The following is a 12,536-nucleotide window of genomic DNA, read 5'->3' as shown; positions in this document are numbered from 1 at the left end:
TGCCATTAAATCACTTATTGATAGAATTTTTAATAAAAAATGCTATGTTAACATTTTCATTTAATATAATAGATATATTATACCTAGGTCTTTTAATCTTTTTTTAATCAAGATTTAATCTTTCAAGTTCTAAAAATTACATTTAACACATTGCCGCTAAAAATCCATTCACATAACATTTTCTTTCTTCTATGTGGCATACATGACAAAAATACTTTCAACAACTTTTAAACATTTAAATTTAGTCAATGTTAATCACACCCCTTCAAATTAAATAAAGTTGGTCTGATAGTATCATATCCCATTCCTTTTTAATTAAAAATTATCATTAACCTCTTCAAAATCTTAAGAGAAAAAGGAAAATATATATTAATCCTTAACGGACTCAATGTTATAGGTTTTAAAATTTTTTAACTATACATAGTTATGTCATAAATGTTAGGTCATGGATAGAATTAAGAGATTTTACAATTATGAGAGAAATAGTTATATTCCTTACAAATAATATGGAGCATTTTTTGAAAATTTTCCAATAGTTTTGATAATAATCATGATTTGTCTAGTTAATTTTTTTTTTTATTTTTTTATTTTTCATTCTAAGCTGGTTTGGGTTCTTAAAGTAAACCAAGTCTGTTTCATCAATAATACATTTATATTTCCTGGTAAGGAATCAAGAAGTTGAAAAAGAAAAAGAAAAGAAAATAATAATAATAATAATAATAAGAAAAAGTCGTTTTATGCAATAATGCTGATGTGATAAGTTCTTTTCATGAGTCCTCACAATTTCAAGATAAAATATCTTTGTTGTTTTTGCCAAAAAAAAAAAAAAAGAAAAAAAAATTCTGTTATGGACCTCTAAATATGGGTCAGGCCCTGGCTTTTGGGTCAGTGGGGCTCCATTAAGTTTCGGGCTTGCCTGAGGCCCATTGGACGGAGAGGTAGCAGAGTAGGAGGGCTTGAGCTTGTGAACAGGGAGAGGGGAAATTCGCAGAGAAGTACAATTGATAAGATGTTGCATGGCATGTGATGGGCGTGAAGAGAAAGGGAATTAGCTGTCTGTTGTTGCAGAGGAGAGAAAGCAGGCATAAAAAGATGGAATAGGAGAAGGGGCTCCTAATGCAGCTCAAGATGTTCTTCAAGAAGGTCCTTTTATTAATAATCTGTTGGACCTATCATTGCCCGGCACTGCTTTGACATCGGATATTTTTGTAAATTTTTTTTTTTTTTTCCAAAATTTTAAGAATATGCATAACTTCTTTTAAGGAAACCACCATTTTGATAATATATATATATATATATATATTTTTTTTTTACTAGTACCAGACGTTTTGATAGTATATTTATTTCATTTTATTACGTAATAATGTATTGTTAATAAACTAAAAAACCCATCCAATGGGGGGTGAGAAGTTATCTTTTATCCAACTTTAACATTATTAACTTCTAATTTGTAGCCAAAAAAAAAAAAATTCGACTTTTAATTGCCAAAAAATAAAAAAATAATTTTTTCAAAAAATAAATAAATAAATAAACTCAATTCAGACTATTAGCGGCATGAAACTCGTGGCAAAGCTATTACCAAAAAAAAAAAAACACTCGTGGCAAAGCTGGCGAGTATGTAAATCTCGTACAATTATTTTTACGTAATAGTACTGAATTAGGCATACATCTTTGTCGACCTTCTAGCACCTCAAAAATTAATTCAATAATTGCACTTTTAAAAAAAATAAATAAATAAAAACTGAATATGTGCAAATAATTGTACTACACATGTCGGGATAACCTCTATATTAAGCCCTCTCACGATATTCTCTGAAACCATAATCCATTTTCTAATTAAAGCTTTTTCTCTTTTTTTAAAATATTGGTTCTTGCATTGAGTGGGATTATTTCTTGCATAGAAAATGGAAAATTCTCAGCAACAACAAAAGCCAAAATGGGAAGGCAGAACAACCGCAGAAGTAGTAGGATTCAAAGCAGAACAAGTTTGGCCACTTCTAGAAGATTTCTGTGGCCTTCACAAATGGTTTCCAACTCTCACAACCTGTCTACCTGTGGAAGGCATTTGTGGGCAACCTGGTTGTGTACGTTTCTGTGCTGGTTTCAACACTCCAGTGAATTGTGATGGAGACAAAGTGAGAGTGAATTGGACTAAGCAGAAACTTTTGGCCATTGACAGGACCAAGCTCACCTTCACTTATTCAATTGTAGATGGGAATGTCGGATTCAATTCGTATATTTCGACGGTTAAAGTGATAACAAAAGGGGAAGATGGATGCAGCCTAGAATGGAGCTATGAAGTTGAACCAGTGGAAGGCTGGACACTCAAGGATTTGGACTTTTTTATTGGGACAGGTCTGCAAGTCATGGCTACCAGAATGGAAGAAGCTCTTAAGGACTACTGTAAAATCACTCAACAATAAAAGCGCTTATAATATTTCGTTCAAAAATATAAAATAAAATTAAGCAACTATATGCTCTAGGCCTCTAGCTACTATTTGGTTGGCCTTTTTCTTGTTTCTGCTACTTCTTTTGCTGTGATTCTGATCGTTTGGCAAAGCACCTGCATTGGGTTTTATCAACTCAACTGGTAAATTTGTTGTTCAATGTATGTTTCAACAATTGAGTGCAAGCATATTTATATTTATATTTGCGTGGTCTAATAAGTTGTTAAATTGAGGTTCTTCTAGTTCCCTGTATGACTGCTGGAGTGTCTTTCATGGATTCAGCAGTTGTTTTCTTTCAAATTATTTCCAAACCAAAAAAGGAGAAAAAATTGAGCTATCAAATATTAGTTATCATTATTCAGGACTGTGTTTCTTTGGATATATTATGCCTCATTGATTATTAGTTCTAAAAACGGAAAATTTTCTTTCACTAAAGGTTGGCTTTATGTATTTAAAATTGAAAATTAATAATAAATTTTCCATTACATGGCCAAACAGATAACAATTATGCTGTAAGTGGAAGTAAAAGCTTCAATGCATGGTAATAAGGCTGTGCCAAAAATGTTTGTAGACAGCTCTTAATCGATCTTAGTTAATCAATATTCATTATCGAACAATCAAATTACTAGCTAGTAATACGAAAGGTTGAAGGTCATATGGTCAAATTTCACATAACTAAATTGCTATCATAGAGCTATTATATTAAAGGCAGAAAGTATTTGCTGCTAGTTATTAGTTTGATTCACTTTGTAGGTGTCGAATCTGGAAAACATATACAGCTGTAGGTACCCAACAATTTGAAGATCTTTGATGCAGATTCTTTCTTCTGGAATCCATCGCTAATTATTCATGTAGTTGAACTGATAAGGAATTGATCCTCTTAAAAATTTTGTACCTATGTGTGTCAAGTTTGTAAAATTTCTAAGATTATGATCTGTTCAAGATCTTGTTGTCCCACATCACAGTATGGATCACTTTGCTTCAAAATAGAATTTTTGAATTGGAACAAGTTGAAAAATCCTCTGTTTTTGCTACTCTAAACTGCATGTAATTTCATTATTACTAAATGAGGTTGTTGAGTTGAGGTTATAATTACCTGGAACATTCTCTGTCCTTGTGTAGGATGGTGCTAACGAGCATTGATTACCAATCAAACACCAGTTGATGGTTTGCCCCTTGACCATAATAAAGGTAAAAATTAGAGAACTATATGATTCCCAACTTCAGGACTTATATAGCTTGCATTTTATTTTATATCATGGGAATGCTCGGTATTGTCACATTGACTGAGCAGTCTTCTAACTGCCTCTTCATTTTCAAATTCAAAATATGCATGTTTAAACATTAAATTTGATGATATGAATACAAATTCTGAGTAAGTAATTATCTTTTACTAAGTTCAGGCCTTTCAAATTCTTCAAGTGTTGGCATTTATCTCATTTGTTAATGGCTTAAATATGATCGATATGGGCAGCCTTGGTCAGCATGCATGACAACTTTCACACTAGCAGTTCTTACTTGCATATCCAAAACTGGGATTATCAATTTCATAGGAAAATAGAGCGTTCCCATGAGAGAAAATAAAATGCAAGCACTAAGTCCTAAAGTTGGTATTCATCGGGCTGCTTTATTTATTTATTTATTTTTTCTTATGGTCAAAGAATGAACCATCAAATGGTATTGATTTGAAACCAATGCTCTTTAGCACCATCCTACACAAGGACAGAGCATCGACTCAGCAACTTCATTTAGTAATTAAGTTACATAGTTTAAACACAGGAGAGCTAAAAAATGTAAATAAAACACAGGAGAACTAGAAAGAAACGTGGCAGTGCCCTGTAATGGTTTGATCAAGCTCATTGAGTATGTTTTCTCAAAAATTTAGGGGTCAAGCAGGCGTTGTTGCCTACCTGGCTTTATACCATCTTTTTGAAAGCAGTCTTCTATAGTACATATATATTCCTGCAACATGCATTGGGTAATTTCATTTCAAATGATAACTTTATTGTAGTATTTATATGCATTCAAATGATAACTTTGTATTCAAAAAATTGGATAGGATGGTGATGATATTAACTTCATAATAAGAAAGCTTCCTGAATTGCAAGAAGTTTATAAAATAAGAATTATATAAATTCAACATTCATTAAAACATTCCATGAGTAGCCCCAAAAAAAAAAAAAAAATCAAAACCTCCCCCGCCATATTTGACTATTTCTATTAGATTTCTCTTTCCACCTTTCGAATTCCTCTCTCTAATTCCTCCTAAATTTCTTCTCTCCCTCTCTTTCTTTACCTTCTCTCTCTTCCAACTAACCTTTAACTCTACTTTCTCCTCTCTCTCCTTTCTCTTTCTAGTTTCTCTCTAATTTATCTATTTGCATTTTTCTCTCCACCCTTCTGTACTCTCCTTGTTTTTTCTCTTTAATTCCATTTTTGTTCTTCTCCCCATATGCATATACTCCTTACACTTTCTCACTACTTTCTTCCCACACTTCACTACATTTTCTTTCCTCTCTCCCTACTTTCTCCCCATTTTCTCAGTTATCAAAAGATTTTTTCTCTACTTTTTCCAACTTCCTTCCCATCGTTTTCCTTCTCCATTCTCTCAAATTTCTCTAGCATTTATCTCTCTAGCTTATTTTCCTAGTTACTGCCACAGGATAACTCATTTGTTTCACAAGCTAGCAATGCAAATTTTATGTCCTTTGCTACAATCTAAAGGTTTCTATTTATTTATTTCATTTTTTATATTTTGGGATTTTGTTACATCTTATATTGCATTTACTTAGAAAAGATTTATATTATTTACGTTATTTACTTAGATAAAATTAGGATTCATTAGTTTCGTAGTTTTTTTGGTATCTAATATTAAAATAAATTCCTAAAATTTTATAATTTTAATTTTAGTTTTTAAAAATTTTTAGTTGATAATTAATTTTTTCCATTTTCAGTTTTTCTTTTTCATAGTTAAAAAACTTTCCTTTTTACTCTATGAGATAATTCTTGTACACATATAATTAGTTTAATACTACTTCTTTAATAATAATAATAAAAAAGCTTCATATGCATTGAAAATTTTTAAGTTTATTGAAATTATTACATGTAATAGAAGAATGTACGAGTAATTAGGTGAGTAGTTTTAGTAAAATATATATACACATATAATTATTTTAATACTACTTCTTTAATAATAATAATAATAAAAAAGCTTCATATGCATTGAAATTTTTTAAGTTTATTGAAATTATTACATGTAATAGAAGAATGTACGAGTAATTAGGTGAGTAGTTTTAGTAAAATATATATTCTTCCTTTGAATTCTAATTACATGTAATACTATTTATTTTATTTTCATTTAATCTTAAATTTGTATGTTAAGTCTTTATTTGTATTTTATCTAATAAAATTATAGTTTATTTTTTCTCTACTTCTAGAAAAAATGCAAGTATATTTTAAAAATTATCTTCATTTTTTTTTTTTGTATACTTTTTCTTCGTAGTGTTGTTTTTCTCCACTAGGTTTGAATATCAATTTTGTACGTTTAAAAAGTCATATACCTAAAAAAAAAATTAAATCTTTTCCTTTCTTTGTTTTTCATTTTTAATTTTTTTTTTTTTTTACAAAATACTATCAATTCTAATGGTATATTTGATTTATTTATATAATTTTGTTTATTTTTAACCTATAAAAGACATAAATGGAATTTTATAAAATTAGCATAAATAACATGTGAATCAAACAATTTATCCATAGGCAATAATAAGAAAGAAATTAGAGAGTGAAGAAAAATTGAAGACAAAAATAGAGAGAAATTCTTAAGAGAAAGCATGAAGGAAAGTAAAAAGAGAAAATCAAAAGATAAAAATGTAAAATGAGAAAATAGAGCATAAATTAGAGAGAGAAAAAAAAAACTGTAGAGAAAAAGTGAAGAAAAAAAAAAGTAAATTGAGAAAACTTAGGAGAAATAAAGAGAGAGAACAAAAAGAAAGTAAAGAAATAAAACAAAGAGAGAAACTAGAAGGACAAAGAAGAAAGATAAATCAAATAGAGAAAACAGAGAAAGAAAATAAAAAGAAATTAGAGAGAAAAACATATGGAGAAAATAGATAGGAAACATGGAAAAGAGAAAAAGTAAAGAAGAATGTGGAGATGGGAAAATAAGAGAAACATTGAAGAGGGAATGTTGAAAGGAAAAGAAATGAGAAATAGAAAGCAACACACCACCCACACATGCACAGGGGAGGAAGAGCCCTGGGCCAATCCCCCAGCGGCCTTTTCTCCCTAACAAAACAAAGTATTGCATTTTTATTATATCACTTTATCCTTGCACAAACGACACCATTACATTTAAATAATTTACACTAATTAACACAAACCACACCATGAACCCCTTGCTGTACAAGTAATTCAAGCCCCAGAAGAGAAGCTTTTCTGTATTAAGAAGCAAATAGCCAAAGCAAATGATGCACTGCACAATAAAAAATATAAGTGTTAATGATTAAGCGTCCTGGAATTAAGAAACTGTTATATCTATTGAAAATGCATTTTATTGTCAAAAGGTCAAGAAGCTACTAACATCTCCTGAATTTACTTTACTAATTTTTGTTATCTAATTTTAATTTAAACTACATATACTCTTCTAGAAATCACCAAAAACCCCAACTCTGCCAAAATCATGTGTCTATATGTAAATAAATTGTCATTTACATGTTAACATTATGTATGTTTGTATATAATTCATGCATTTCTGTCGTTTATAAGACATGAAACAGAGTACCTAAAGTTTAGTATGTTCATTTCATACTAAATACACATACAAACTAAAGCAATTCATTTAAATTTCAATAATAAAGTAAAGCAGTAGTCATGTTTTTGGACATTCATTAGAGGAAAGTAATGGTACAAAGAATACAAGTTTCAATCGCTTGAAATCATAAACAATCAAGCTTTACCCTGGAAATTAATTGTCAATTATATCCTTGATCAAGGAAGAAAAAACACGCTTAGAAGCAAATATGCATAACAAATGTATATGAAGTATACCCATCAACACATATAAATCAAGAAGAAAAGCAAGAACAGAAGGGGACCTTGGATGCTTCCTTGTGACAAATATTGTTGTGGTTCTCTGACCACTATAGAGAAGAAATATAAGAAGAAAAATAAAAATGTAATTCTATTACTTTCTTGGAAATAGATTACAAAAATACGAAACTTCTCTCTTGGATTCTCACATGAAATCTCTCTCCTGGAGTTTCAACTCTTCTCTCAAGCTCTCTCTGGAGTCTTAAAAGCTCTCAACACTCCTCACTTAGGATGATACTGAGATTGCTCGGCTTGGCTTGGAGATGCAACGGGATGGAGCCTATTTATAGGCTCATAAGGTCGGTTGCATGTCCTCCATCTTCAACCGGTTCTGACAATTGCCCACAATTGTTGAGCAAGTTGTTTTTCGGTCTTAAATGTAGCAACGATTGTCAAATATGGTGGCTGAACGGTGGCAATGTGGCTGGTTTCACACTATCGGTGGAGATGCAGCTGGACTTCACAATTCTCCCCCTCCAGCGGCATTTAAAAACTGATGATCATCTGCTATCCATTCCAACTATGTCTCTGCATAGCTTCAGCTTCTCTTGAGCAACAACTTTTGTTAGCATATTTGCTGGATTCTCCTTTGTATGGATCTTCATCAGTTTCAGCAACTGTTGTTCTATTACTTCGCGTATCAAATGATAGCAGATGTCAATGTGCTTTTGTATGGGAATGATACATTGAGTTCTTGCTCAAATCTATGGCACTTTGATTATCACAATGTATCTTGTAGTCTTCTTGCTTGATGTCCAATTCTGTGAGAAAACGCTTTAACCACAACATTTCCTTACCCGCTTCTACTGCGGCAATGTACTCTGCTTCTGTAGTGGATAAAGCTACACACTTTTGCAACCTTGACTGCCATTACACAGCTCCCCTTGTAAAAGTGTAAAGATAACCTGACGTAGACTTCTTATTATCATGGTCTCCGGCCATATCTGCATCTGTATAGCCTTCTAAGACTGGGTTACCCCCCCTGAAGTACAAACATAGCTTTAATGTACCCTTCAGATACCTGAGAGTCCACTTGACTACTTCCCAGTGTTTCTTTCCAGGATTTGAAAGAAATCTGCTCACGACGCCTACTGCATGAGCAAAGTCTAGTCTAATACACACCATAGTGTACATCAGACTTCCTACTGTTGAACAATATGGTATTGAAGCCATCTCCTCTATCTCTTTTTGGGATGAGGGGCACAATCTCTTTCTCAACTTGAAATGATTTGCAAGTGGAATGTTGACTGGTTTGGCTTTATCCATGTTGAATCTCTCTATCACTCGTTCAACATACTTCGCCTGAGATAGCCATAACCTTCTGCTCTTCCTGTCTCGGATTATTTGCATTTTCAAAATTTGTTGAGCTGGTCCTAAGTCTTTCATATCAAAGGACTTAGACAATTCCTTCTTCAGCTGACTAATTTTCATTGCATCATGTCTAATGATCAACATGTCGTCCACATATAGCAAAAGTGTAATGAAGTTTCCATCTAGAAATTTTTGAATATAAATACACCCGTCTACTGCAGTCCTCATATAGTCTTGACTCACCATAAACGAGTCAAACTTCTTGTATCATTGTCTTAGTGCTTGCTTGAGACCATATAAACTCTTCTTCAGCTTGCATACGAGGTTTTCTTTCCTTAAAATCTCAAATCCCTCTGGCTGCTCCATGTAGATTTCCTCATGTAAATCACCGTGAAGAAATTCTATCTTCACATCCATCTATTCAAGCTCTAAGTTTAGACTTGCTACTAAACCAAAAATGACTCGAATCGAAGTCATTTTTACCACTAATGAGAAAATTTCGTTAAAGTCAATTCTTTTCTTCTAAAGAAATCCTTTGACCACCAATCGAGCTTTGTATTTCACTACCCTTCCGCTGCCATCTTTCTTGAGCTTGAACACCCATTTATTCTTTAGTGCCTTCTTTCCCATTGGAAGCTCAACCAACTCATAAGTATGATTTTTCTACAAGGATTTTATCTTATCTTGCATTACTTGAAGCCACTTTTCTTATCTTGATGAGAAAGAGCTACCTGGAAACTCTCTGGCTCCCCCTCTTCAGTAAGCAGAATATACTCAAATTCTGAAAATCTCTTTGATGGAATTCGGCCTCGCTCAGATCTCCAAACTTGTAAGCCACTGATTTCAAGAGGTGTACCATCATCTAATCATTGTGATGGCCCTGTAGCTTCTTGAGAGGATTGAGTCTCCCCTGCTCAATATCCCCTTCTTCCTCCTGGTCTGCTTCTGGCATATCTTCATGCACCTCGTTATCCTCTGTGGCTATCTGTGCAGATTCTAGATTAGGAATAAAATTCTCAGCACTAGAACTACGATTAGGAGACATTCTAGGCTTTTCGATGTCTTCCATTGTCTGGTTTTCATGGAATACTACATCTCTGCTTCTAATAACTTTCTTTGTTTTCGGGTCCCATAACCTGTATCCGAATTCTTCATCTCCATATCCTATAAAGATGCATAGAGTAGATCTTGCGTTGAGCTTCTGTCTGAGCTCCTTGGATACATGTGCATAAGCTAAAAAACCAAACACTCTTAAGTGAGAGTATAAGGGAATCTTACCCGGCCACATTTTCTTCAGAATTTCAAAATTCAACGGTACTGACGGTGATTTGTTGATCAAATAGCAGGCGACACGAACAGCTTCTGACCTTTTCCATAATGGTTCGGGTCATTCTCTTAGCTACTCCGTTATGTTATGGGGTGCGAGGGACCATCTTCTCATGTCGAATGCCGTGTCTTCTGCAGTAAACATCGAACTCCTTGGAAGTATACCCACCTCCATTATCTAAGTGGAGACATTTCAGCTTCTTTCCTGTTTCACACTCTACCATGGTATGAAACAGTTTGAAGTAATCCAATACCTGGTCCTTTGTCTTTAAGAAATACACCCACACTTTCCAAGAAGTATCATCAATGAAGGTCAGAAAATACCTGTTGCCACCTAATGATTCCATCTCCATGGGACCACAAACATCAGAGTGCATCAGACTAAGCAACTTTAATCTTCTTGATTCAAAGGAACTAAAAGAGACTCTATGTTGCTTACCAAACAAGTAGTGACTACAAGGATCTAACACAACGTTCTTGCAAATAGCGATAAACTTCTTCATTGCTAAAGTAGACAATCCTTTTTTACTCATGTGACCGAGTCTCTGGTGCCACAGATTTTTAACTGCCTCTCCTTCTGCAATGTTGAGACTATCTGCACATATTTTCACATGAGTCTTGTACAACGTTCCACAAATATGTTCTCGGGCGACAACTATAGGACTTTTCGTCATTTTCCACATGCCTTTGCTGAAATGGTTGTCATAGCCTTGCTTATCTAAGGCTGCTCCCGAAAGTAGATCGAGCCAAAGATCTGGAACATGACGAAAATCCTTCAAAGTAATTGTACAACCAATATTCATTTTTATTTGAACATCACCAGTTCCCATAATCTTTGCGAAACTGAAATTTCCCATTTTTATTGAACCAAACTCTCCTGCTTTGTACGTTTTGAAGAAATCTCTATGTGGAGTGACATGGTAGGATACTGCAATATCAACTATCCACTCAACGTCTTAGGTTGATATATGAAGGCATGTCTCTTCTTCGGTGGAGCAGAGCGCCACTTCTCCTGTAACAGTGACTAGTGTCTCTCCATCCTTCTTCGGCTGATTTCCTTGGAGTCTCTACTCTCTCAACAACTTTCTGCAGTTCTTCTTCATGTGACCCTCTAGGCCACAATGATAGCACTTATATTATGATTTCCTGCCGTCTGTAGATCTGCCTCTCCTCCTATCTCGACCACCTCTTTGTTGTCTTCCTCTCTCTGTGATGAGGCCATGTGACTGGCCCATGCCAATAACCTTTCTCCTGACCTCTTCATTAAATAGGGCATCCTTAACCATAGACATGGTAAGTTTGCCATTCGGAGTCAAATTACTGAGAAAGACTACTAGCATCTCCCAACTATCTGGAAGAGAGCTTAGAGAGCCTGATCCTCATCCCCTAGTTGGTAATCCACAGCAGATAGTTTATTTACCAAGCTCTGGAACTCACTAATATGCTTGACTACAGAAGTTCCACTCTGTAATTTTAGATTTACCAATCGCTTAAGCAACAAGGCTTTGTTCCGAGCAGTCTTGGCTTGGTACATGTCCTCCAATTTTGTCCAGAGAGCATATGCATCCGTTTCCTTTACTACATGATGGAAGACACTGTGATCGATCCATTGCCTGATCTGACCGATCGTTTTCTTGTTTAATTTCTTCCATTCTGGTTCTTTGCTGGGATCAGGGTTTACTCTTTTAGCTTCTATAAGATCAAACAAATCCTTACAATTGAGGAGATCTTCCATCCAAGGTCTCCAAAGTGTATAATTTGTGGCAGTGAGCTTAACCATGGCTTCCGAAGATGATTCTTCCATTCACATAATGGCTTGATAAAAAACGGAGCTGAATTTGGCAAAATGAAGTTAACCATTGCGTCCAGAATGGCCGAAAATGGTGGACTTGACTCTTCTGGGTCAAAATATAATTACCAACAATTTTTTTGCAAAAATGCAATTTCCCAAAATTCTGGGGTCAAACTGTAAATACAGAAACTAAGGGGTCAATATGCAATTTTTGAAAAATACAGGGGCTGTTCGAAAATTTTAGAAACTTTTGATGACGGGGCAGATTGTGATGATGTGTCAACACATGGTAGATGATATGTCGATTACGTGGCTGACAACATGTCGGGTCGTGTGGCAGATGATGTGGCTGCGTGCAGTGACGTGCCGATGACGTGGTCGTCTTCAACCTCCAGACAACGCTTGCTGCATGTGACCTACTACAGAAAAATTCGGGCGGTGCGTGTGGGTGCATGTAGCATTGCGTTTCTCTCCGGCGGACTTGGTTTTTCTCATCTCGTTGAGTACTTTGACCTTGTATCCTCAAATATTTGATTTGAGCAACTTTGCAAAACACCAACTTGAATAACAAA

General features: G+C 34.3%; 1 protein-coding gene across 1 annotated transcript; it reads left to right on the top strand.

Annotated features, from left to right (window-relative positions):
* Positions 1–1,810: 1,810 nt before the first annotated feature.
* LOC107431918 (lachrymatory-factor synthase) lies at positions 1,811–2,649 on the top strand. The gene has a single exon (XM_016042948.4). It carries the CDS (start codon positions 1,905–1,907, stop codon positions 2,421–2,423), a length of 519 nt encoding a protein of 172 aa, XP_015898434.3. The 5' UTR covers positions 1,811–1,904; the 3' UTR covers positions 2,424–2,649.
* Positions 2,650–12,536: the final 9,887 nt, after the last annotated feature.

Source organism: Ziziphus jujuba, chromosome 11 (assembly GCF_031755915.1).
Source record: "Ziziphus jujuba cultivar Dongzao chromosome 11, ASM3175591v1".
Classification (NCBI taxonomy): domain Eukaryota; kingdom Viridiplantae; phylum Streptophyta; class Magnoliopsida; order Rosales; family Rhamnaceae; genus Ziziphus; species Ziziphus jujuba.
The sequence above is the reverse complement of the archived record's forward strand: the minus strand, read 5'-3'. Positions and strand labels throughout refer to the sequence as shown.

What these genes read in the sequence shown, in the direction of transcription:
- LOC107431918 (XM_016042948.4), top strand. Translation starts at nt 1,905, where the DNA reads ATGGAAAATTCTCAGCAACAACAAAAGCCAAAATGGGAAGGCAGAACA.